Source organism: Sciurus carolinensis, chromosome 1, assembly GCF_902686445.1.
Source record: "Sciurus carolinensis chromosome 1, mSciCar1.2, whole genome shotgun sequence".
Lineage (NCBI taxonomy): Eukaryota > Metazoa > Chordata > Mammalia > Rodentia > Sciuridae > Sciurus > Sciurus carolinensis.
The window spans coordinates 93,607,392-93,630,581 of record NC_062213.1 but is presented as its reverse complement, the minus strand read 5'-3'; the positions used below and the strand labels follow the sequence as shown (position 1 = coordinate 93,630,581).

General features: G+C 47.3%; 1 protein-coding gene across 2 annotated transcripts in view; it reads right to left on the bottom strand.

Annotated features, from left to right (window-relative positions):
- The window catches only part of Iqgap3 (IQ motif containing GTPase activating protein 3), a 41,835-nt gene extending 22,465 nt beyond the window's left edge, over window positions 1-19,370 (bottom strand). The window contains exons 1-16 of one of the 2 annotated variants that reach the window (XM_047527870.1): window positions 19,321-19,370; window positions 16,985-17,072; window positions 14,544-14,700; window positions 13,770-13,847; window positions 12,089-12,165; window positions 11,239-11,306; window positions 11,036-11,149; window positions 10,618-10,796; window positions 10,107-10,185; window positions 9,342-9,505; window positions 8,121-8,208; window positions 6,327-6,490; window positions 4,431-4,588; window positions 2,554-2,675; window positions 2,289-2,452; window positions 280-370 (exon numbers count right to left, since the gene is read on the bottom strand). In XM_047527870.1, the coding sequence (XP_047383826.1) occupies window positions 280-370; window positions 2,289-2,452; window positions 2,554-2,675; window positions 4,431-4,588; window positions 6,327-6,490; window positions 8,121-8,208; window positions 9,342-9,505; window positions 10,107-10,185; window positions 10,618-10,796; window positions 11,036-11,149; window positions 11,239-11,306; window positions 12,089-12,165; window positions 13,770-13,847; window positions 14,544-14,700; window positions 16,985-17,072; window positions 19,321-19,357 (1,828 nt within the window). In that variant the 5' untranslated portion in view covers window positions 19,358-19,370. The remainder of the gene's footprint in view (window positions 1-279; window positions 371-2,288; window positions 2,453-2,553; window positions 2,676-4,430; window positions 4,589-6,326; window positions 6,491-8,120; window positions 8,209-9,341; window positions 9,506-10,106; window positions 10,186-10,617; window positions 10,797-11,035; window positions 11,150-11,238; window positions 11,307-12,088; window positions 12,166-13,769; window positions 13,848-14,543; window positions 14,701-16,984; window positions 17,073-19,320) is intronic. The other variant, XM_047527878.1, reaches the window with a different exon arrangement.
- Between the last annotated feature and the right edge of the window lie 3,820 nt (window positions 19,371-23,190).

The following is a 23,190-nucleotide window of genomic DNA, read 5'->3' as shown; positions in this document are numbered from 1 at the left end:
ATCTCACAGGCTCATATTGCAGGGAAAGCACCCATGGGAAGGCACAGGAGGAAGCAGCAATGGACTAGGCTCTCCATTCCTAAGAATTTCCTGCCCTGATGTTTGCCAGGAAATCCACCCTATGGTCCAGGCAGAAAGTCTCCTGTTCTGATTTTGGCCTGCCTCTTCTCAGAGGTTGCAGGGAGAGGCGGCTACAGGGGCTGGGGGCTGCCTATCTGGGTTGTGCTGAGTCCGTGTCTTCTCCTCTGCCCACCCAGTGCCCCCGCCCAGCCCTTTTACTTCTCTGAGCAGTGCTTGTGTCCTGGTTGGCTCTGACCACTCCCTGGCGGATCTCCTCCAGCCACAGCACAGCTCCAGGATCCCCTGTCACCTGGAAAATTGGGAGGGACAAAAAAAGACAAGACCCGAGGCCGATCTCCCCAGGTTCTCAGACTAAGTAGCCCAGAGAATCAAATTGCAGGCAGACATTGGGAGTCACACATTCTCTTCTTTCCTGCGTAGGCATGGCCTGTGGCTCCCTTGGATTGCCACCAGGCACCCAGGCACAGAAGGCTTTTTTTCTTCTTCCTTTCATTTTTTTTTTTTTTTTTTTTTTGTACTAGGGACTGAACCCAGGGGTGCTTAACCTCTGAGCCACATTGGCAGCCCTTTTTGTTTTTTATTTTGAGGCAGGGTCTCTTACTAGTTTGCTTACAGCCTTGCTAAATTGCTGAGGCTGGTTTTGAACCTGCGATCCTCCTGCCTCAGCTTCCCAAGCCACCAGGGTTACAGGCATGCACCACCATGCCCAGCTTCAGAAGGTTCTTTTTCTATCCAGGCTGTCCCAAGCATTGACTCTGCTTGTCCATGAGGCTCTAACTACCTATCTTCTCATACCCTTAATATCTGCGGTTTTTTTCCCCTCAGTACTAGGGACTGAACTCACGGGAGCTCTATCACTGAGCTACATTCTCAACCCTTTGTATTTTGAGCCAAGGTCATGCTAAGTTGCTCAGGCTGGTCTTGAACTTGTGATCCTTCTGCTTCCACCTCCTGAGTAGCTAGGATTACAGGTGTGCACCACTGCACCCAACATCTCAGTATCTACCACTTTCTCAACAGCTCCATTCTCTGCCCTTGTGTCTCAGTTACATCCAGGGACAGCCCACCCTGGAGTCTCCACCTACCAGCCCCACTCCCCACTTCTCAAAGCCTGAATTCACACCTTCTCAGGCTGATTATGGCCCTAACCTTCACCTTCTCCTTTTTGTTCTTGCTCCACACTCCTCAATCCCACAAATCCCACAATGTAGAAGGAAGATTAGAGACCACAAGACAACACAGCCTGTGCCTGTGACAGGGTCAGTCTGACACCCAACCTCAGAGTCTGCTCCCTCCCAACTCTCCTCATAAGTAACAAACTTTGGAAACTAACATTTTATTAACAAATATGTGACAGGCACAGAGAGAGAAGGGAAAAGGGAAGGGAAGAAGAAAGAGAAAAGGGGAGGGGAGGGAAGGGAAGATCTTATTTATCAGTACTGGGGATTGAACCCAAGAGTGCTCTACCACTGAGCTATATTCCCAGCCCAGGGTCTCACTAAGTTGCCCAGGCTGGCCTAGAATTTGTGACTCCAGCCTCAATCTTCCAAGTCACTGGGATTATAGGAAAGTGCCACTGTGTCCTGCTAAAGTACTTTTATGCATGTTTATAAGGAACACAAAACAATGCTTGGCACAAAATGAGAGCTTAGTGTTAGCCAATACTACTGTCATATCACCTCACCTAAGTCCTACAATTGTGAGCTAAGCTCGTTATCGTCACAAGTATGTAGACGAGGAAACAGGCACAGGGAGATTGAGTGACACTGCAGAGTCACACTGTGGGATACAAACTCAAAGAGTCTGGCCCAGGAGCCCTAGTCCTCAGCCACTCTCTCTACAGCCACATACTCAGGGCACTGTTTGTCAATTCACTTGATTTTCACCCACATTCTGTGGGAGTGAGGTATGCAGAATTTTACAGATGAATACATAAGAACTCAGAGACTTTAAGGGATTTGTTCAAGGCCAGGTGGTCACAAGGCATCAGAGTGGGAAATTCAACCTAGGTTCTCTGATTCCCAGGCCTGTGCTCTTCCCAAGCTGTCCAGTGTGCTGGCAACAGGAGCATGCTTTCCTCCATGAGATCAGAACCCTGCCTGTGCCCCACACCTCAGAGTGTGTCCATCAGGCTGCAGCCCAGCCTGGGTGCATGCTGGGCACAGCTCTACCCAAGGGCTGACCAACCCAGCTAGCCCTAACCTCACCTGGGCCTTCTGCCTTTTGGCTGCCACAAGGAGGAGATGATATCGAGGAGCAACAGGAAGGCTGACATCTTCCAGGCCAGCTGCAGGAAGCAGCAGGGCAGACAGAGTCTTCTTAGAGCTGCCCTGGTCCAGAGCCTCATTGATAAGGCTGACCGCAAGGACTTCTGAGAAAGAGAGACCTAGATGGGCAGAGGTCCCAGAACTACAGCTGGGGGAAGGGACTGCTTCAGTGGGACGTCTCCCCACTGGCCTGGACTATACTCACGATCAGTCTCTTCTTGGACCTGGACATTGACCTGGCTCACAGTGGCCTGCAGATCATTCCAGCTCAGGAAGGTCCCATCCACTCCACGCACCTGTCGCAGCTTCACCAAGGCATCGAAGTAACTGATAACAGGGAGATGGGGAGCAAGGTGAGTGGTGTGTGCATCATCAGCCAGTCAGGAAATGTTTGAGCCAATTCCTCATGTGGCCTCCAGGACAGCACACTCTTTGGGTCTGCTCCTCCCCCAATAGGCAGTTCTTTCTAAGACTCCTCTGCAGGTTCCTCCCTGACCTATAAACAGGAGTATAATTTTTTGTCTTTAGACTGCTTCTCCCTGAATACTCACACCTAAACTCAGGACTTTAAATGCCATATGCTAATGGTTCCCCAAAGCACAAGTTCAGCTGCCAAAGTCTCAGCAGCCTCTTCAGAACCTCCACGTGAATGTACAAGCACTTGAGTCCAGGTGTGGTGGCGCATAACCTGTAATCCCAGCGCCTGGGGAGGCTGAGACAGGAGCCTCCCTGTCAGCCTTAGAAATTTAGCAAGGTCCTAAGCAACTCAGCGAGACTCTGTCTCTAAATAAAATATAAAAAAGGGTTGAGGATGTGGCTTAGTGGTTAAGTGCCCCAGGTTCAATCCCTGGTACCAAAAAAAGAAAGAAAAAAAAAAAAGCACCTGAAACCCTAAAGCTCACTTCTGGACTCCTAATTTCCCCATTAAACTTTGTGTCCCATAGTCTCTCCTTCTTGCCAAAAACCTTGGAGTCACACCCATATCTACCACCAAACCCTGCCAGTTCTGTTTTCAGAACACAGCCACAAGCTGCCGCCTTCTTTCCCCTTCACTGCTACTGCCCTAGGCCACAGCCCAGTCGACTAGTGTCTGCATTACTCTGATAGCTGCCTCGAAAGTCTTCTTGTCTCTCCCCTTGCATCCCTGTGATCACTTCTCAGCCCAGCAGCCAGAATGACCCTGTTAAAGTAGGTCATACTGTCTCCCTCCTTGCTCAACCCTCCCCACCACCTGTGGCTTCCTTCCTCACTTGGAATAAAATCCAGAGGCCCACATGGTCTGGTTTCTACTATTCTATCTTCACCTCCCACTCTTATCTCTGCCTCAGTCCACCCTGCTAGCCTGGCTTCCTGGTATTCTTTTTTTTTTTGCAGTACTGGGGATCGAACTCAGGGCCTTGTGCTTGTGAGGCAAGCACTTTTACCAGCTGAGCTATCTCCCCAGCCCCTTCCTGGTGTTCTGTTTTCACTTTTTTGTGGTGCTAGGGATGGGATCAAACCCAGGGCCTTGCACAGGCTAAGCACATGCTCTACCATTGAGCTAACAGCCCCAGTCCTTCCTGGTGTTCTTTGAATGCACCCAGAATATTTCTTTCTCAAGCCTTTGCCTCATTAGGCCCTTTAGGTCCCTCTTCAGTGACTCCCCCCTTATCCAGAAGGTCATCTGTAATCAACAATGTGAACAGAAAACCTGCCCCTCCCATGTGCCCACCCTGTTTCCCTTTGCCCTATTTCCTTTTGCTTCTGTTCTTCCAATTGCCCCCTCCCGCTCGCAGGTAGGTTTGATGAGAGCAGGAATTTGTTTTGTTCACTGTGTTTCTCGCACCTAGAATAGTACCTGGCATGTTTGTAGGTACTCAAACATTTGCTGTGAAAGAATGAGTCAATGGAAGAAAGGGGAACGACTGAACCCATCCACACAGGAGAAGAAACAGTCCCAGGAACTGTGAACAGACCCAAAGGGGTGCCTGGGCCCAAGAATGGAGTATCATGCAAAAGGCTGATCTCCAAGCAGAAGGCATCTTGAGTCTTACCCCCACTCCCTGTCCCCTCGCTCCCAACATGTGGCTGAACTTTTCTCACCGCTGAGCATTTTCTCCTTCCACCTCCGCCAGGCCGGTGGCGGGATTCGCCAGGCTGCTCCAAAAGCCACAGGCATCCCTGGCCTCCAGGGCCCTGTTAATCAGGACCACGGCTGACAGCATCTCCACAGCCACGAAGAGTTCCTCCTGGCAAAGTTCCTGCAGTAGAAGGGAGGGTGGTTCCCAAGGGGCAGCTGGGGACCTGGGGGAATCCTGATGGTCTGCCCAGGGTTCTACAATCCCCCAGACTATCCTCAAAGCCTGGGGTTTGGATTCATTCACTAACAACAATCATACTCAAAACCTGGGGATGCTTACTATGTGTACAATTTGAAGTACTTCATACATAGCATCATTTAATTTTCATATCAAGCTAATGAGGTGGGCACCATTTGTAGTCCCATTTCACAGCCAAGCCCATGGCCAATAATGTAGAGTAAACATAACTGCCTGATTCCAGAGCGCACACTCGAGCAGTGATCTCTGCCAGCAACCTTCTACTCCTTACTCACGTCAATCCCTGCACTAGGCTGCTAGCTTGAGCAAGGCCCTAGTTTTAATCTTCAGTACCAGGGAAAAAAAGAACTGCAGTAGGACCTGGGCACCCAGAGTTGAGAATAAATGGTCACCTTCACACTATACTGCACACCACAAGGCCCCAGACCCACTTCTCGGCCCAGTTCTCATCCGCCTCCTCTTCAAAAATTTGGTTATGCTATTCCCTCTATCTATAGCACCCTTCCTGCTTTCTATAAATATAACAGTGCAAATAACAACAAATAATAATGATAGCTAAAATTTCCTTACCAGGCTCTTTCTCTAAGCACATGCTAACTCATCGAGTCCTTATGACAATCCTATGAAGATATATGTGGTTGTTCCCTTTTTATTTTATTTATTTGTTTGTTTGTTTATTTATTTTTTGTACTGGGGACTGAACCCAGGGGTGCTTACCCACTAATCCACATCCCTAGCCCTTTTTTGTACTTTTTTTTTAAGAGACAGAGTCTTGTAAAGTTGCTGAGGCTGGCTTTGAACTTGTGATCCTCCTGCGTGGTTGGGATTACAGTTGTGTGCCACCGTGCCCAGCTTGATTGTTCCCTTTTTATATACAAAAAAATGAGGGGCAGAGAAGGTAAACAAGTTGCACAATGTCACTCAGCTAAGAACTAGCAGAGCCAGACTTAAACTGGGTCCTCTAAAGTCCATAACCTTACTCACCCTGCTTTACCTCTTAGTGCTTATTTTATGCTCCCTTACTATAGGTAGTCGTAGGTGGAGACTGTGTTCTTGCCGAAGGTGCAGGTTGTGCCTGGAGTAGCTGCTCCGTAAATGCTGCTGTGGGTGGGACTCTACCGATCATCCTGTCTTCCAGGAAGCCATCCCAGAGTCACCCAGCTCTGCTTCCCTCATTTCCCCGCTCTGAAGTCTTCTTCCAATTATAACATCTATTCTTCTCTCCCTGTCTCTGGCTGGACCCTCAAGTGTATTGTAACTCCCCCAATAGATGGGAAAGTCCCTAAGTGAGGTCTCTGTCATCTCACTGTCTGAGAAACTGGACAAACTGCACTGAGGTGGACAGCAGAGTTGTTTAGAGCATATGCTTCTAGCACATCCCCTTTTGCATTTACTCCCAGCATTGCCAGTTGTGCAAGTTACTTTGCAGTTCAGTTTCTTTACCTCTAAAATGGAAATACTACTACTTATCCGATGGGGTTCCCTTAAGGACTAAATGAGTGCGGAGAGCAGGGTTTACTCAGAGATATTGGCTATGTAACACTTAGTAAAGCAAAATGACAGTACTTTCCCTGGCCCTAATCTCCTGCCAGCATCTCAGAGGACTGACTGCCCTGGTCCCTCTGCCTGCAGCCACTGGTGCTGCATTTCTGGGGCTTACCCCCTGCTGCTGTCGCTGGAGCACTGCCAGCTCCTGCTGGTACACAGTGGCGGCACAAGGGTACACTGGAGGCAGCTGGGCTTTAGGGCACATCAGTTCCTTCACTGTGTCAGCAGCTACTCCCCTCTGGATGGCTTTGTTGACCCGCCTCACAGCCTGGAGCACTGCAGGGGAGGAAAGCAAGAGGATGCACAGGCTGAACCTTCCCTGAGATCTGTTTTCCTGGCTAACTCAGCTCTGCAGGGGACCTCTGAGGGGTAATGGCCTTGTAACAGCTCTAGAAAGCCATTCTTCAAGGTTCAAAATGTGTTTCTAAATGTTCAGGAGGAAAAAGGGTTGGGTTGCTTTAAGAAGAGGCTCCTTAAGAAGCAATTTGTCAGGCCTATAAGTAGAGTAGCTCAGCAAGTAACAGGAGCAGCTGTCATGGCAGAGGTGAGTTCCTAAGGTACTGAGCACAAGATTGACAGGTGGCTACGGAGCGTAACTAAGATAAGCTTAGTCAAGGGGCTCCAGGGACCAAACCTTGGTGACAGTGCAGAGGAATACGAATCCAGCTCTAACAGGCGGGAATAAACTCAAAAGGGGCTATGGTGCATTTGTTTGAGTTTACAAACCCTGGGCAGATATGGACACTGGCATCAAAGAGCACACAATCTACTGGGAAGAAATATGGATACAAAAATGCATGGCTGTCAACGCCAGGTTAGAAATACTCCCCCTACCCCCAGGCGAAAAGTTATGGCAGCCCAGGGGAGGAGGGATTCTGGCTGGGAGGGAGCAGCAAGATTTCACGGAGGAAAACTCCATGTCTTTGAGACAACTCTGGAGGTGTTTTCATCTGCTTCTGACAGGTGAAAATGTGGGAGAAATGTAAGCCAGAAGACCAGAGGCCTGGTGCTGGGAAAGGATGGGGGCAATCAAGGAGCAGGTTGTCTGGCTCAGCAGAACTGGATGGAATGTGAACAGAAGAGGTGGGGAGGAATTCTGGAAAGGTCTTATCTGCCAGGCCAAGGAGATAGGACCAAAGTGTAGGATAAATAATGAAAGAACCCATGAAGATCTGAAGATGTTCAACAAGGGAGATGAGATCTGATCTGTGCTTGAGAGATTCCTCTGGCAACAGCAATCAGGAATGTCCCAATGGAGCAGATAAGGCAAGCTAGCCAGGAGTGACCTGGGGGCTACTGTGAGCAGGCGTTTGAAAGCTGTTAGGCATAGGTAAATGGCTACCAAGCAACCTGATAGCAAGTCAGACGGAGTCAAGCAATCGTAATAGATCTAGTGTCTGCAGGCCACTGTAGCCTCCTTGAACATTCTCTCTCTCTTCGCTCTTGCTAGACAAATTGACCTCTTGGAGGGAAATCATGACTCATTCACATTCTTTGAATAAAGAATTATATTTGTAAGTAATGTTTTTAAAGGAAACTGAGCTAGAATATGAGTTTCCGCTCTCACCTGGGAAATCACTAACATTTCATAAACCAAAGAAATTCAAGCAGGTTGACACTTGTCAAAATTATAGATGAACTGCCCGGATGGAAACTCTCTGCCCAGGAGTCTAGGCCAGTGCAGTACTGACATGGCACTATCTCTAAGGCCTTGATTAACTTATCTGTAGTGTCCCTCCAGCCGGCCAGAAATGGGAGCAGAGTATGTGAGGGGAGAAATCCCTTGCTGGGCTGGGAAACTGGGCAGCAGTAAGCCTTGCTCAATGCAGAACCCAGTGAAGGGATGATGCTCTTCTAAGAGGTTGGGAGCCACTCAGACTGGGTCTCAGGCCTGGAGAGGACTTACTGGCTTGCTCCTGATCACCCTTGCTATTGGCTGCAGCCACAGCAGCCTGAACTTCCTCCTTTTCCAGAAGCTCCACCAGGCCCAGTTCCTGAAAGAGGAAGAGAGCCAGTAAAAGAAAAGTCCTCCAGGAACATACTCCAGGAGCAGCCAGCATGAGCTCCCAGTTGCACCCACCACCCTCAATCCTACCTCTCTCCCCTTTAGGCAAATTAACCTGGTCAACCCATCCCTATTAATCTTTTTTTTTTTTTTTTCCCCTTTTCTGGTACTGGAATGATCCCAGGACCTCACACATGCTAGATAAGTGCTCCACCACTAAGCTACATTCTCAGCCCTTTCTATTTTTTTTTTTTAATTATTATTAGCTTTTTCTGGCATTGGGGATTAAACCTAGGTGCATTCTGTCTCTCAGTTACACCCCCAATCTCTAAAAAAAATTCTTTTTGAGACAGGGTCTCCTTAACTTGCCTAGGTTGGCCTTGAACTTTCGATCCTCCTGCCTTTGCCTTGAGTTGCTTGTATTACAAGTGCCAAATCCTTTTTTTTTTTTTTTTTCCTTTCTGCATTACTGGGGATTGAACCCATGGGTTCTTTACTACTGAGTCACAACCCTAGTCATCATTAAAATTTTGAGACAGGGTCTCACTAAGTTAACCAGAGTAGTCTCGTACTTGCAATTCTCTTGCCTCAGCCTTCTGAGTCATTAGGATGATGGGCATGCACTGCATCTGACACCCAGTCCTTTTAATTTTATTTTGAGACAGGGTCTTGTTAAGTTTCTAAGGATGATCAGGAACTTATGATCTTCCTGCCTCAATCTCTCAAGGAGCTGGAATTATAGATATGCACTATGACGCCCAGTCTAATTAACCCATCTTTAACTTTCTTATCCAAGAATTTGAAACAACAACCTAGAGCGCACAAATATCAATAGTGTGAGAGAAAGTCAAGAGCACTGAAAATAAGACTGCTAAGTTGAGGTCTCAATTCAGTAATGGAGGAGTCTGCCAACTAGACAGCTTCTGGGTCCCTCCCAGTTAGTCTGAGGGATCATCAGAGAGCAGAAGCTGGTCAGTTTCATCCACTAGGCTTTGGGGTGACTGAACCATCCTAAGCATGTAGTCAGTACTTGCTGAATTCAAAGAACTAAGAGTGGTGATGCTTGAGTAAGAGGCCCTCTCCTACCTCACAGGAAAGAAGTGGCAGGTAACAGAGCCTCACCTGTGCTTTCTGCTCTCTGTCTGAGCTTAGCTGTTCCAGGTACCAGTCAGCAAAGTCTCTTCTTACCCCTTGCAGGGCCAGAGCAGGGTCCTGAAGGGCCTCAAGCAAGGCTTCAGGGCTCTGTCTTTCCAGGGCTTCATCAATGACTTCTAGAGCCCCACGGACTGATAAAGACCAAGACTCCAATGTGGACAGTGTAAAAAAGCCCATCTCTCACCATCCCAGCCCAGCCCAGTCCTGGGAATCTGCCCTCTTCCTACTGACCCAGAATTACCTCCACCTTTGCCCCCTGAGCTCATTTGATCCAGCCCAAATTCTTCGGCTTGGTTTTCACAGCCTTTCCATCTTGCTGTCCTGGACCTGGAGGATATTCTAACCCTAACTGGCAAATACACCTATCTTGGGCCTTCAAGCTGTCCTTCCCACCCTGATCTCTTCTACCTTCATCTTCACCACATTCCCTTCTCCAAAGGACTCCAGGTCCAATTGCCCCCTGCACTAAGACCTGAAAGGCCTGCCCCTTTGCCTCTGTCCCCTCCTTGGACCTCCAAGCAAACAGAAGTCTCTCTGGAAGGGACTTCTCCTCCAGAAACTGATGGCAAGAAAGCAGAGCAACACTCCTCAAACCTAGATCTTTCCCTGAGGCAAGAGTTGGCCTAAGTGAGGCCAAAGGGCTTTCTGGCCTGAGAGAAGTCATCCCCAAGCATTGTGGTACAGAGGCTTACCCTGTTAGCACCCTCAAGCCCCTCCAGGCCTGTCTCTTACCATTGACATGATTGATGTTGCCCTGGATTTCGGCCTGGGTAAGGTAGTAGTCATAGATATCCTGGCTTTCTCTGTCATCCTGCAAAAGTCATATTGAGTAGAAAGTCTGAGGAAACCAAGGGAGTCTTTTCCTTCTCCTCCCTCCCTGTCTATACTGATGTCTTCTTCTGTAGACCTTCCGAAGACCAAAGGTCAGGACTCTGGGTACAGTGTGGGGTCTAACCCTTTGACTCTGATGCAATTAAAGCAAACATACCAGTCTAATCTTATCCTGTCCCACATTCCAGAGCCTCCCTTAAGATCATACCCCCAGAGTCTTTTCTCCAGTTGATTCTTGTGAATTCACATCTTTCTCCCAAGTTCCTCTCCTATTTCTCTAAGATCACTCAAGTTACAGTTTCTCTAAGAAGCTACTTTGGGACTTAAGAGACAGGAGATAAGAGTCCTAGTTTCACTTGATATTCTCCAAGCCTCTCAAATTTTGGTTCTGCCCCCAAAGTATCCTCCTTACTTGGTTCCTGGCATTGGCAGCCTTCTCCATCTTGGCCAGAGCCAACATTTCCTGGTAGATGGCTGCCAAAGGCTCTCGAAGATTCCCCAGAAGAGCACTGGGATTCTGCAAGGCAGCCAGGGTGTCCTGGACCACCCCTCGCTCCACTGCTTCATTGATGGCAAGGACAGCTGCGTGGACTGGGAGGAGACATGGAAACAAGGTCAGGAAGCCAGAAAAAAATCCCAGATCAGAGCACAACCAGTTGTGGACCACCCTGACACCATCCCCCTTTACATCCCCAAAGGCCAGGCAAACCAGGTAGCCTGATCACCCAAGTCTATGGACATCAGAGGTGGACAGAGCCAGGTACTGTGAGGCTTGGAGAACTCCCATGTTCACTGGGCCTATTCCTAGCAGGGCAGAGCCTAGACCCTACCGGCAGCCTCATCCACAGAGAGTTCATTGGCCAGGATGCCCCCGATCTTGCTGAAGGCAGGCAGATGGAGGCCATATTTGGCCAGTTCAGAGGCCATGTTGCTGAGTTCCTCGGCTGGAATGATACCACAGGTGCCCTTTATCAGGTCAGGAATCCTCAGGCCTTGTCCAGTTTGTGTTGTTTAGGGAAGGAGTTGGACTTACCTGTGAATTTCACTTTCCCATATAGATCATGTATCTGAGGGGCCAATCCCAGCCGGAAGAGGAAGAGACTGGGGAACAACAGAGGGCATCGGGGTCTATTCATTTCAATACTCTGCCCACAGCGGGTTTGTAGGACACACTATGGGGACCAGAGATGACCACTCAGTACCTGCCCTCAAGTCACCCCCAGTCCACAGAGGGAAATGTTATACATCAGCCCAAAGCAAGTGCTATAGGTCAATAAGATGCTGTAGGAGGTCTGGGGGGACTGGGAAGGCTTCACAAAGGATACACTGCAGTAGCAGGTCAGAGAATGGAGACAGAGGACAGGAAGGGCTCAGTAAGCCAGAGACCTGCTGAGCCCAGGAATGGAGGCACAAAAGGACATGGGAAGGCAGGAAGAGATAGCCTGGTGACCACAGGAACTGGTCTATGATTTAGTCAAATGATTGCTAATGATGGCTTTTGCCATCCTCACTAAGTGGCTTGCATGTGACACTCTTCATGGGTCCTGTTCTGATTCCTTCATACCCATCACAAGCTGAAGGATCTTCCAAGACTGCTCTTTCTCTTCATCCATGGGGTCACACATAAGCACCACATAAATCTAAACATACCCATGTGAGTCTAACTTTCTTTTTTTTTTTTTTTGGTGCTGGGGATCGAACCCAGGGCCTTGTGCTTACAAGGCAAGCACCCTACCAGCTGAGCTATCTCCCCAGCCCCGAGTCTAACTTTCTTGAGAAGTGCTTGCTGTCTACCCTCCCTCCTTCCTATCGTGTTTCTTGACAACTGTTGGTTACACCTTCCTAGAGGAATCTCTAGGGTGACAGAATTTGGGATCTCTCACCTGAGAGCATGAATGCAGTAGATCACCCGGGGCATGTTCTTCTTGTCATAGATGTCTGTGGTCTCTGGAAAGAAGGTCTAGAAGGGAAACCAGCCAGTTATTGCCATTGGGGACCTCTAAGCAGCACCAAGTATGTACAGAGGAGCCAAGCAATTGGGTTTTCCTCTCCAACCTGAGGTGTGTGTTACCCTGTTGCCTGAGGCTTCTAGGTTAGTCTCCTCAATCATTTCTAGGCAGCTCAATATAAAAGAAAGGCAGCTGGGCATGGTCGCGCACGCCTGTAATCCCAGCTGCTCAGGCTAAGGCAGGAGGATCATGAGTTCAAAGTCAGCCTCAGCAACTTAGTGAGACCCTAAGCAACTCAGCAAGACCCTATCTCTAAATAAAATATAAAAAAGGACCAGGGATATGGCTCAGTGGTTAAGTGTTCCTGGGCTCAATCCCCTGTGTGTGTGTGTGTGTGTGTGTGTGTGTGTGTGTAAAAGAAAGACACTGAGGACACACTAAGCCAAGACTCAGTCATAGCCACACAGTCACGGGGTACCCTAGTTTAACTCAAGCTCAGATGATGCCATTGAGGCTATAGGATGCAAGCCCTATCTTCCAGAAAAATAGGCCCCAGTCACAGCCACAGTGAGCCCATGCCCCTCACCTTGGACTCTCACCAGAAAGGTGGTATGCTGGGGAGCTGGCCATGCTCCCACAGGGAGCCCAATGAGGCATGCATTGCCAGGGACTATAAGGCAACAGGTTATATCATCCCTGTCTCCATGTCAGAGGCCCCTGATCAGTAGTGGCCCCTCTAAGAATGGCATGTCTTCCCCAGGCATGTCTTCCCTGCCTACTATTGAGGCCTAAACTCAATACATCTTGGCTACATTTGGATGAAGGAGCAAATCTAGAGACTTAGTGTCAGTCCCCCTGAGGGCCCATGCCCTCTATTGCATCTGCCTCCCATCAAATACAAACAAACAAAAAAAACATCTTTCTTTACTACTGTTTCCTCATCTTATAATTCCTTTCTACAGGGAAGGAAAACAAAATGGAAAGGAACCACATCTTAGAGAATCCTATCATGCCTTAGAGTTCTTTACAAAGAGAATTTGCACAGAGCATGTGATACCATCATAAAACAAAACAGGGCAGGGTTCTTTATCCACTGTACAGTTGAGAAACAAATTGAGATTGACAGAGTAAGTACATGCAGTGTGCATCCATCTTGGGCCTAGGCTTCCAACTTGAAGTCTACCACCATAAGGATGTCCTTACTTCATTGAAATTCTTATGGAAAGACGGCTGGCTGATACAAGTCATATCTCCTGCCTAACATAGGGGATCCACTGCATAATGGCAACAGCGCAACTCAAGCCAGAGGGCCTTCACCTCCTTTTGTCCATTGGGAAGTGGAACAGAGACTAAGGTACTTGGTTCAAAGACACACAGTCCTAAGGAATTGTTCTCTTAGAGTCATTTAGAAGCTATATGGAGACGGGGGCTAAAGAGCCCAGGAAGATAAAGCTTATAGGGCTGGGGACTGATGAAGGGTAAAGATAAAACGACTATCTTTTTTTTTTTTCAGCACTTGGAAGGAACCCAGGGTCTCACACATGCTAGACAAGCACTCTGCCACTGAGCTACACCCAGAGCCCAACATGAAAACAATCTTGAGGCCCAGTGTTACCGAAGGCAGACCGATGTGGGCTATTGCAGACAGCCAAAAGTTGATGTTGTCTGTGTGACGGAAATGCAAGCCTGTTGCCTGAAAGGGAAGGAAAGAGGAGAATTTATTTCCACAACTGTCAGTGTTCCTTATGGGCAGAGAGTTAAAGAGTCAGTGACTCAAAGAGTCAAGAGGAAAAGGTTGTGGAAGCCAGAGGACCCTGCCCTATAGATTTCCCACCCTCCCAGAACATAGAAATGAGAGAGAGAAACCACCAGGAATGGATGATCCAGTTGGACATCTGGAAGGGACAGCACAAGCAATCCAGTAAAGGGGAATCTAGAGCTCAGAGGAGGGTTCAGCTGGCTACAGCATAGAGAAGAGGCACATGCCCAGGAAGAACTCAGGGTGGCAAAGGCCACAAGACACTGAGTGTGGCCTGTGGGCAGAGAAGTCCATAAGCAGTTCTAATCTCAGGGTCATCATTATTTTTTTCCCTTTGTGGTGCTGGGGAAGGAACCCAGGACCTTGCACGTGCTACGCAAGTGCTACACCCCAAGCCCATCAGGGCCATCTTAAAACACACCTAGCAAGTGCCCTTGCGGCTAAAAATGATCCACACCCACCTGACTGGGAGATACTGATTAATACCTGTTGTCACAGTGCAGTGATTAATAGCATCCTCTTTCATCCTTCAACATGTCTGGATTTGGATAATAAATTATATGGTCACCCTACCCTCACAGCTGCAAGGAGAACGGGTAGCTTGAGAGGAAGAATGTAGAAAGTACCCACCTGGTACCGCAGCTGCTCCACATCATAGATCTTCTTCAAGGGAACCACAGAAGGTGCAAAACAGTGGCCCAGTTTAGCCAGCAGCACTCCGTTACGGAGGCTCTCCTCCAGCTGCACGGGGGAAGGAAGCTCCTCCTTCAGGCAGGCCTCCATCCAGCTATGAGCATGAGAGCAGACAGCCTTCTCACCCACGCTGGTGGACTATACTGGTTTATTCCAACTGCAGGATCTGTCTTCCCCCTCCCCACCCACCCCTGCCTCCCATTTTGCCCCATTGCCTGACTGATCCCACCTTTTTCAGAGCTGTCTCAAACACCTGGACGAAACAACCCTCAGTCTCACTGACCCCAGAAAATCCTCCCTCAGGGATCCTGCACCTGCCCATCTTCAGTGAGGCTTAAACAGACTGTCCTTGTTATATAACATAAGCTGTCATTTGGCCTGGCGATTGAACCAAACTGAATCTGCTACTTCTTTCATACTGCATTGTTCCCTGGGAACGTGGGTGCAGAAAGTTCATGTTGGCTGGAATGATCTACATGGCTCATAACCCAGCTTTGATGAGGAGGAGAGTGGAGACACCCTGGGCTGTTGAAAGGGGAGCAGCAGAAGTGGTCAGAAAGGTCATTGATCTTGGAATCAGAAGGCCCACTTCTCATACCATCTCCCTCACTTCACCTCTGAGCCTCAGGAGCATAATCTGCAAAATGAAGATAACACTACCTGTACTTCCTGATTCAGGGGACAGCTGCCAGAATCAAATGGGCTAATGAATGTGAAAATGCTTTGACTATGAATGCAAAGTATTGTTATTATTGGTGGTTGTGAGAGAGAGAGAGAATAAGGGCTCCTCAGATTTCCAAAATCTCCAAATTTTGCTCTGTATTGAGTATGTTTCCAAAGACAGTCAGTCACATTCTTTTTCATGCCCTCCCTATCACAGACACCTGATTTCCTGTCAACTCCATTCTACCTACTTATTGGGAGAACATTAAAAAATAGACTATTGGAACCAGGCATAGTGGCACATGCCTATAAACCCAGTGTCCCAGGAGGCTGAGGCAGGAGGACCACAAAGTCAAGGCCAACCTCAGTAACTCAGTGAGACCCTATCCCAAAATAAAAAATAAAAGGAACTGGGGGTGTGGCTTAGTAGTAAAGCATGCTGGGTTCACTTCTGAGCAGGCCCCCCCCCATCACACACACATTCAAAAAGAAGAGATTGGTTAAAAGGAAAAAATTAAGTATTTATCCTGTCCTTCCTGGACAAACTGGATGGTAGAGTAACCAAACAGTCCCAAGATGATGAGGGAAAGTTTTGTTTGGTCTTGTCTGAGAAGATTTTCAGCTGATTAATGAAGAAGAAACAACAGAATTAGAAAATAGTCATTTTTCAAAAAAAAAAAAAAGAAAATAGTCATTTTTCATTTCCAACAAACTAATAAATTCTGGTGGACCAACCATGGAGGAAGGCATTAGATGAAAGGTTAATGGTGAGTGTTGTGAAATAAAGAAAAGGCTATAATCTGAACCCCCAGATCACTCTTACCATCACTAAAAGTGGGACAAGCAGACACTGTGTTCCTTCCCTGAGGTATGATGTGAAACACACACCACCACCAATGAAGTCTTGTCAAAAATGTTGAACCTGAATCTAATCAAGCCTTTAGAGCCAACATTCATTTATAGGAAATTTGGGATTTAGAGGAACAAGTTGAATGACACAAGGAAGCAAATAGAGTCAGAATGTAGGATGTTCTACAGGAAAAGTGATCCAGTTTCTTAAACAAGTCAATGACATAAAAACGAAAAAGGGGAGGTGAGCTGCTCTGGATTAAAGAAGACTTAAGAGGCAAGTGTAATATGTGAGCTTCTTTAGAACCATATTTGAATAAACTGAATGAAAAAAAACTGGTTGTTTTTTTTTAGACAATCAGGACAATATGAAAATTGCCTGGGCATTGATCTTACAGGGACTGACAGATAATTTAGTTGGGTATTATAATGGCACTGTGGTTATGTAAGCAAATGTCCACAGATTTTGGAGATATGTATTGAAGCACGAAGGGGGATACAAAGATGTAATATTTGAGGTTTCCCTTAAAAAAACAGAACATGCTGACCCAAGCAAGTAATCCCAGCAATTTGGAGACTAAGGCAACAGGATCACAAGCTCAAGTCTAGCCTGGGCAACTTAGCGAGACTCCATCCCAAAATAAAAAATCAAAAAGGGCTGGGAGTGTAGATCAGTGGTAAAGCACCTCTGAGTTCAACCCCTAGTACCAAAATAACTCCCCCCAAAAAACAGAAGATGCTATTTTAACTCACCCTTTCCCACAGAACAGAACTTTGTCCCCTTGCATCTGCTTTGGGAGCAGGTGCCTAGGGTGGGAGTGAAAAAGGCAGACCAGGAGGAGTCCATCTTTCTGGACTTCACTCACCGCTTGGCTTCTTCCAGCCGACACAGGTACTGATAGGCAACATTCTGCCTCCTCTGCTCATCCATCTCCTCAGCTGTGAGACGTTCATCTAAGGGGTGAAGATCAGTGAAGGCCTCAGTATTGAAGCTTTAACAGACTTCCCTAGGTAGCCCTGCTTAGAGTCCTGAATGTGTCCCCATTTCTCTTCCAGGACACTGCTTATCAGGGGGGGTCTCATATGCCAGAGGCATTTCTTCCCTTTCCTCTGTAGCCATCTTCCTGTCCTCCTCCTCCTTCCTAAGTCTACTTCATGGCCTTCCCTCCATCTTGCCCAAGCAGGGCTGTCTAGAACCTTCCCTGGCTGAGAATTTAGCACCTTAACTTATTCCTAATTAGACTCTGAGTTCTCTAAGAGAGGGACCTGTGTCATCCTCATCAGGTGCTTTCTCAAAGGCTCAATTAACAGAACCAACAAGGATTCATCATTCAACAGTCACTCATACCTCCTTTTGACCAGGCCCTGGGCATTAGTGGACTCTATTCTTCTTCTTCTTTTCTTTTTTTAATGGTGCTGGGGATCAAACCTAGGGCCTCATGCATGCTAGGCAAGTACTCTACCACTGAGCTATATGCCCAGCCCCCAGACTTTATTCTTAAAGAAATATGGAGATTATGTCAGGTATAGTAGCACATGCCTATAATCCCAGCAATGTGGAAGGTTGAAGCAGGAGGATTAAAATTTCAAGGCCAGCCTCAGCAACTTAATAAGACCCTGTCTGAAAATAAAAAATATAAAGGGCCGGGATGTAGCTCAGTGGTAGAATCCCCCTGGGTTCAATCCCCAGTACTACAAAAGTAAATAAACAAACAGAAAGGGGTAAAAGGTGGTCCAACAGAGGGAAATACACCACTCACTTGGGATTAAATGGAAGAACAAAGAGAATTTTTTAAAATCACAAAGGTACTTTAGTTATCCTTTTGTTATAGGTCACCAAGGAGCAAAATAACTTTCAAGTTTAAAATGTAGACAACATTCTGACCTTTAAACTTGAGAAGTGGGAATCCCTTAAATAACACTGTACTCCTACTTTGCCTTAGCCACAACCTCCATTTATGCTTCTTCCTCCTTCTCTCCCCCAACTCTATATTCTTTTAAGGGAAGATAATACAAAATCAAACACAAAGGGTGAGAAAAAGCTAAACACACCCACCAGGAAAAGAACAGAGAGGACTTACAGAGACAGAGCATTTAATGTCATTCTCACTCCTTATCCTATTTCCTCATATTGCATGTCTCCAATATGATTTAGGAGAGGGCAGGGCAATAGCAGTTATGAATTGGCAGTTATGAAAGTTAAAACATACACATCTCCAAGTACAGATTTGAAAGCACTGGCCAACCACAGGAAATCCATCAGTTCCTCTGAGGGGGTGTACAAGGAACAAGTGTTGGCTGTTAAGCATGGAAAATAAAACAGTAAGTGAGTGACATCACCTCAGAGTTATGAAATGAGGACTGAAGGACTTTGCATGCACAACACACACTCTCTCATACACACGGTGTCTAATAAAAAATAAGTATTTTTCCTGCCCTTCTTAGGTTGGAACTAGTTTTCCTTCAAGAGATGAGTGGACATGGACTTTACTCTGAATCCTAATGGAGAAGGAGGGGGTGAAGGAAGAACTAGCAGGTTTTGCTTTTCATTCAGATGATCTGATGGAAACCTTCTGCCTTTCCATCCTTCCAAACCCATCTCTGTTCCTAACACAGTATTTTTGAAAGTGAAACCCAAGGACTATCTGCATAATCCACTTGGGGAAGAAGCACTGCGGCGCTTGTTATAAATGCTGATTATGGATTCCAATCCAGATCTACTGGAGCGGAAGCTCTGGGATAGAAGCCAGGAATCTGAGTTTAAACAAGATTCTCAGGTAATTTCGGCACCCTGAAGTTTGAAAGACACCGTCTCAAAATCCAAGTGTTCCCCAGGCCCCTTTAGGAGTCCTGTTCCTTGGCAGAGCTTGGTAAGTATGGCAGTCATCAGTAACTGCTAAATGTTAAGGAACCATCTAGATTACCTACATTGTCCCGACCCTGGAGTCCCACAATTCGGGAATAAGACAGAAAGTTCTCTGGAAGCTTTGGAGCGCGGCATGGCAGTCAGGGCGTTTCACTACTGCTTACGGTTCTCGGGACGGCGGGCAGCAGGGACTGTGCGTCCTCCCTACTGAGCAGTCCCAACTCCCCTCGCCTAGCAAGCTCCGCGCCCAGCCCCCGCCCCAAACTCCCCCGCGATGGCCAAGACCCCACGAGCGGCAGCCCTGCTGGACCCTCCTCCGACCCCTTCAGCACTCACAGGCCAACCGACCCCGGGCCGCTCCTCGCCTCTCCATGTTCCTCCTTCCAGGTTTGAATCTCCCGCCGCTGGGCCACCGCCCCTCTCCTTTGCCACTCTGGGACAGGACACTTCCGGCCCACGCCGCAGGGAACCGTGGGATTTGTAGTCTTGGGCCGCGGAGTCGGGCAATTCAGGAGGGGAGAGTGATACATACCACCTGAGGCGGCGCTCCCCTTAGCTTTCTGTTCCTCCAGGGTTTCTTCGTTGCCATACCGTCTTATTTCAGGTAGCCCTGCCCCTAGTCTTGCCTGTCATTCCTCACTAGTGTTCCTATTAACCCCTGTCCCGTTTTCCACTGTATTCCTGGGTCTCGCTAACTTGTGAGCCTACTAGGTGCTATGCGCTAAACTAGGTGGTGAAGGCAGAGATGGGTGGATGCAGTTAATGCTCGAGATAGGTCTACTGTTCTAGAACGAACAGACATGTAGTCAAATACATTAGAAGTCAGTGATACACAAGAGGGAGGGAGTCCTTGCAGTGAAGGGTAGGGCAGAATTCCTTTTGGAGCTGACCGTCGATCTGGGTTGAAAAATAAAAGAGAAGGAGGGAGGCGTTCTGGTTAGTGGAAACATCTTGTTTAAAAGGTGATTTGGAAAAGCCCGGTGCAGTGGCGCAGGCTTGTAATTCCAACAGCTCAGAAGGCTGGCGCAGGAGGATCGCAAGTTTGAAGCCAGCCTCAGCAACTTAGTAAGACCCTGTCTCTACATAATAAAAAATTAAGAAAAAATTTTTAAAAGGGCTGGAGCTGTGACTCAGTGGTTAAACACCCCAGGTTCGATTCCCCTCCGTACCAAAAAAAAAAAAAAAAAAAAAAAAAAAGTGTGGGGGGGGCGGGTTTGGAGAAATTAAACCGAATTCAGTTCAGTCAGGGAGAGGCAGGATGGGATCTTTGAGGTCAAGCCAGGTCCCACAGAACCATGGGCATCATGCTAAGATGTTGGAATGGGGTCTGGCGAGTAATTATCAGTCAGGGAATCCTTTAGACATAGGTCAGGACCCAATTTACATTTTAGAAAGATTCCTCTTATACAGGACTTGGAGGAAGATGAAGCTAGGCACAGAGACCAACTGAGAGGCTAAGGCAGTAGTACTGGTGAAAGATAATAAAGACCTGAACTAAGAAATGATAATTATAACAACAATTATCCTGAGAAATATTTTTTGGTATGTTTTCTGATGGGGTTCCCTCATCTGGCATTTTACTCTTATCCATCCCTGATACTCCACTCCAGCAGCCAGGCCATCTATGCATCAGGGGAGATGTGTGAATGGGCAGAAAACAGAAAATATTCAAACCTAGAGCCTTCAGAGGAACAAAGATTCAGTGCTGAGGTAAAACTCAGAAAAGTAAGATTTGAAGATAGTATTTCCCTGAAAATCATAAGGGATTCATTCCTCTTGTCTCTTAACAGCTGGGGGAAGTAGAAAGAGTCCAGATGTTGGTGGCTCCTGGTGATAGGAGTTCCACATCCCACTTCCTGGAAAGGTTGGGAAGGCTTCCTGTAGTACAGGATCCTGAGAAGAAGAGTTTCAGAATGAGCCAGGCAGATACACCCTTAGCTGTGCAGAAATTCCCTAAGCAACAAGAAATGAGGTTCCTGAAAGAGTTACCCATCTCTTCTGCTTGGGTCAATTTCTGGGCCTAAAAGAGTCAGGAGAATAAGAAGAAGGGAGGTGTCAGTGGACACCTTTGTGAATAAATGGCTGAGGACTAAATGGGCCTCCCCTCTCAAGTCTTGGTAGCTCATATCATCATATCATCTCCTTTTGGACCCCACCCTGGGAGAAAGAAGATAGCAAACCCCCTGATGACTCACATTGTTTGCATAATCCCAGCGGAACTGCAGCATGAAACAGGGACTGAGTAGAGATGTATTTCTTGCACACCAGAGTTACGTACCAACACATGACGGCAATATGTACTGAGCACTTATATGCTTGATACTGTATTTAGCATCATCTTATAAGAACCATCTTATTTAATCTTCACAATATAGATGATAAACTGAGGCTCTACATAGTTAATAAACGGTAGAACCAAGATTTAAATTGGATAGTCCCCTTCCAAGTTTATGTTCTTAGCCACTATATACGGTTTCGCCTCCAAGGTCATGGCCATGAGACTGTGGAAAAGAGGCTGCACTGGACAGGAATTTCAAAGGTAGAATCATTAGCCAGGTGAGGTGGTACATGCCTGTAAACCCAGCAACTTGGGAGGCTGAAACAGGAGGCTTGCAAGTTGGAGGCCAGCCTCAGCAAATTAGGGAGACCCTCAGGAACTTAGTGGGACCCTGTCTCAAAATTTTAAAGAAGGACTGGAGATGTAACTCAGTGGTAGAGACCCTGAGTTCAATCTCCAGTGGTGAAAAAACAGAAAAGAAAAAAAAAAAAAAAAAAGCTGGGCACATGCCCGTAATTCCAGCAGCTCTGGAGGCTGAGACAGGAGGAATTCAAGTTTGAGGCCAGCCTCAGCAACTGAGTGAGGCTCTAAGCACTTCTGTCTCAAAATAAAGAATAAAAAGGCTTGAGGATGTAACTCAGTGGTAAAGTGCCCCTGGGTTCAATCCCCAATACTCCCACCCCACCCCCCCAAAAAAGAAAGGTAGAATCATTAGGCTGAGACTAAGAGCCAAAAAAGGAGTTGAGGTTTTCTCCTGGGTTTCTAGTAGAGTGATCTACTAATAACAATGTGAACATAAAGAAATATGAGTTTCATTTGGACAAGTTAAGTCTACAGAAATTATTGGCTTGTCAGTAATGTTAAAATCAAAGGAGTGGACGAAATGTTCTTGGAAGAGAAAAGGACAAAGGGCAAAGTGTTGGGGAACACCAGCATTAGCATTTAGGAGGTGGAAAGAGGACCCAGAAAAGGTGATGGAAAAGGAATTGTCAGAGAAGGAAAGACAGAGCCAGGACACGTGGGTCATAGAAACTAAATGAAGAGAGATGTGATAGATACAGCATTAAACCAAACAAAAAAATGATTCAGAAGCCCGGGGCGGTGGCACATGCCTGTAAGCCCAGTGGCTCAGGAGGCTGAGGCAGGAGGATTTCAAGTTCAAAGCCAGCCTCAGCAACTTAGCAAGGCCCTAAGCAATTTAGCAAGACCCTGTCTCAAAATAAAATATTTAAAAAGGGCTGGGGATGTTGCTCAGTGGTTAAGTGCACCTGGGTTCAGTCCCTGGTACAATCAATCAATCAATCAAATTCAGAAATGATCACTGGATCATTGGAAGGAACCCAGGTGAGAGCAGTTTGGGTCCCTGCCTTCTCCCCAAATCAACCTCTGTCCTTAAGGGAATCCTGCTGAGTGAAGGACCAGCTGAGCTGTGTATTTAGCCCCGGGCTTGGCTGTGGTAGGATCCTGAAGTCCTCAAGGAGCCTGCCTTGGGCAAGGGCACCATCTATGACATCTGGCACCATGCCTGCCCACAGCAGACACTCAGCAGAGGCTGCAGGGCAAACGCAGGTGAGCCCAGCTACTTCCTTATAAGTTTGTTTCTGGCAAAGACCTCTCTACTTAAAAGAGACCTTTCTCAAGGTAAATGAGGACATTTGCTTTCTGATTCAGGCCACCCTTGGAGAGTTGGGTCATTAGGTCCCTGTGGTCCTGGGGCCTGCTGTCCTCTCATTAAGCAGAACCTGGAGGTTGCAGATCAGTGGAGCTAGGAAAAGGAGTTCGGGGGCAGGGGAGCTCTTCTGATCTTCAGGCCTTTTCTGACCATCAACCTTTTTCACCCTGTTCCCAAATGTGAAACTACCACACAGAGGCACAGTTTGTAAGAGTGTGTCTATGAAAGAATTCACCTCCAGAACAGCCCAAGCCCA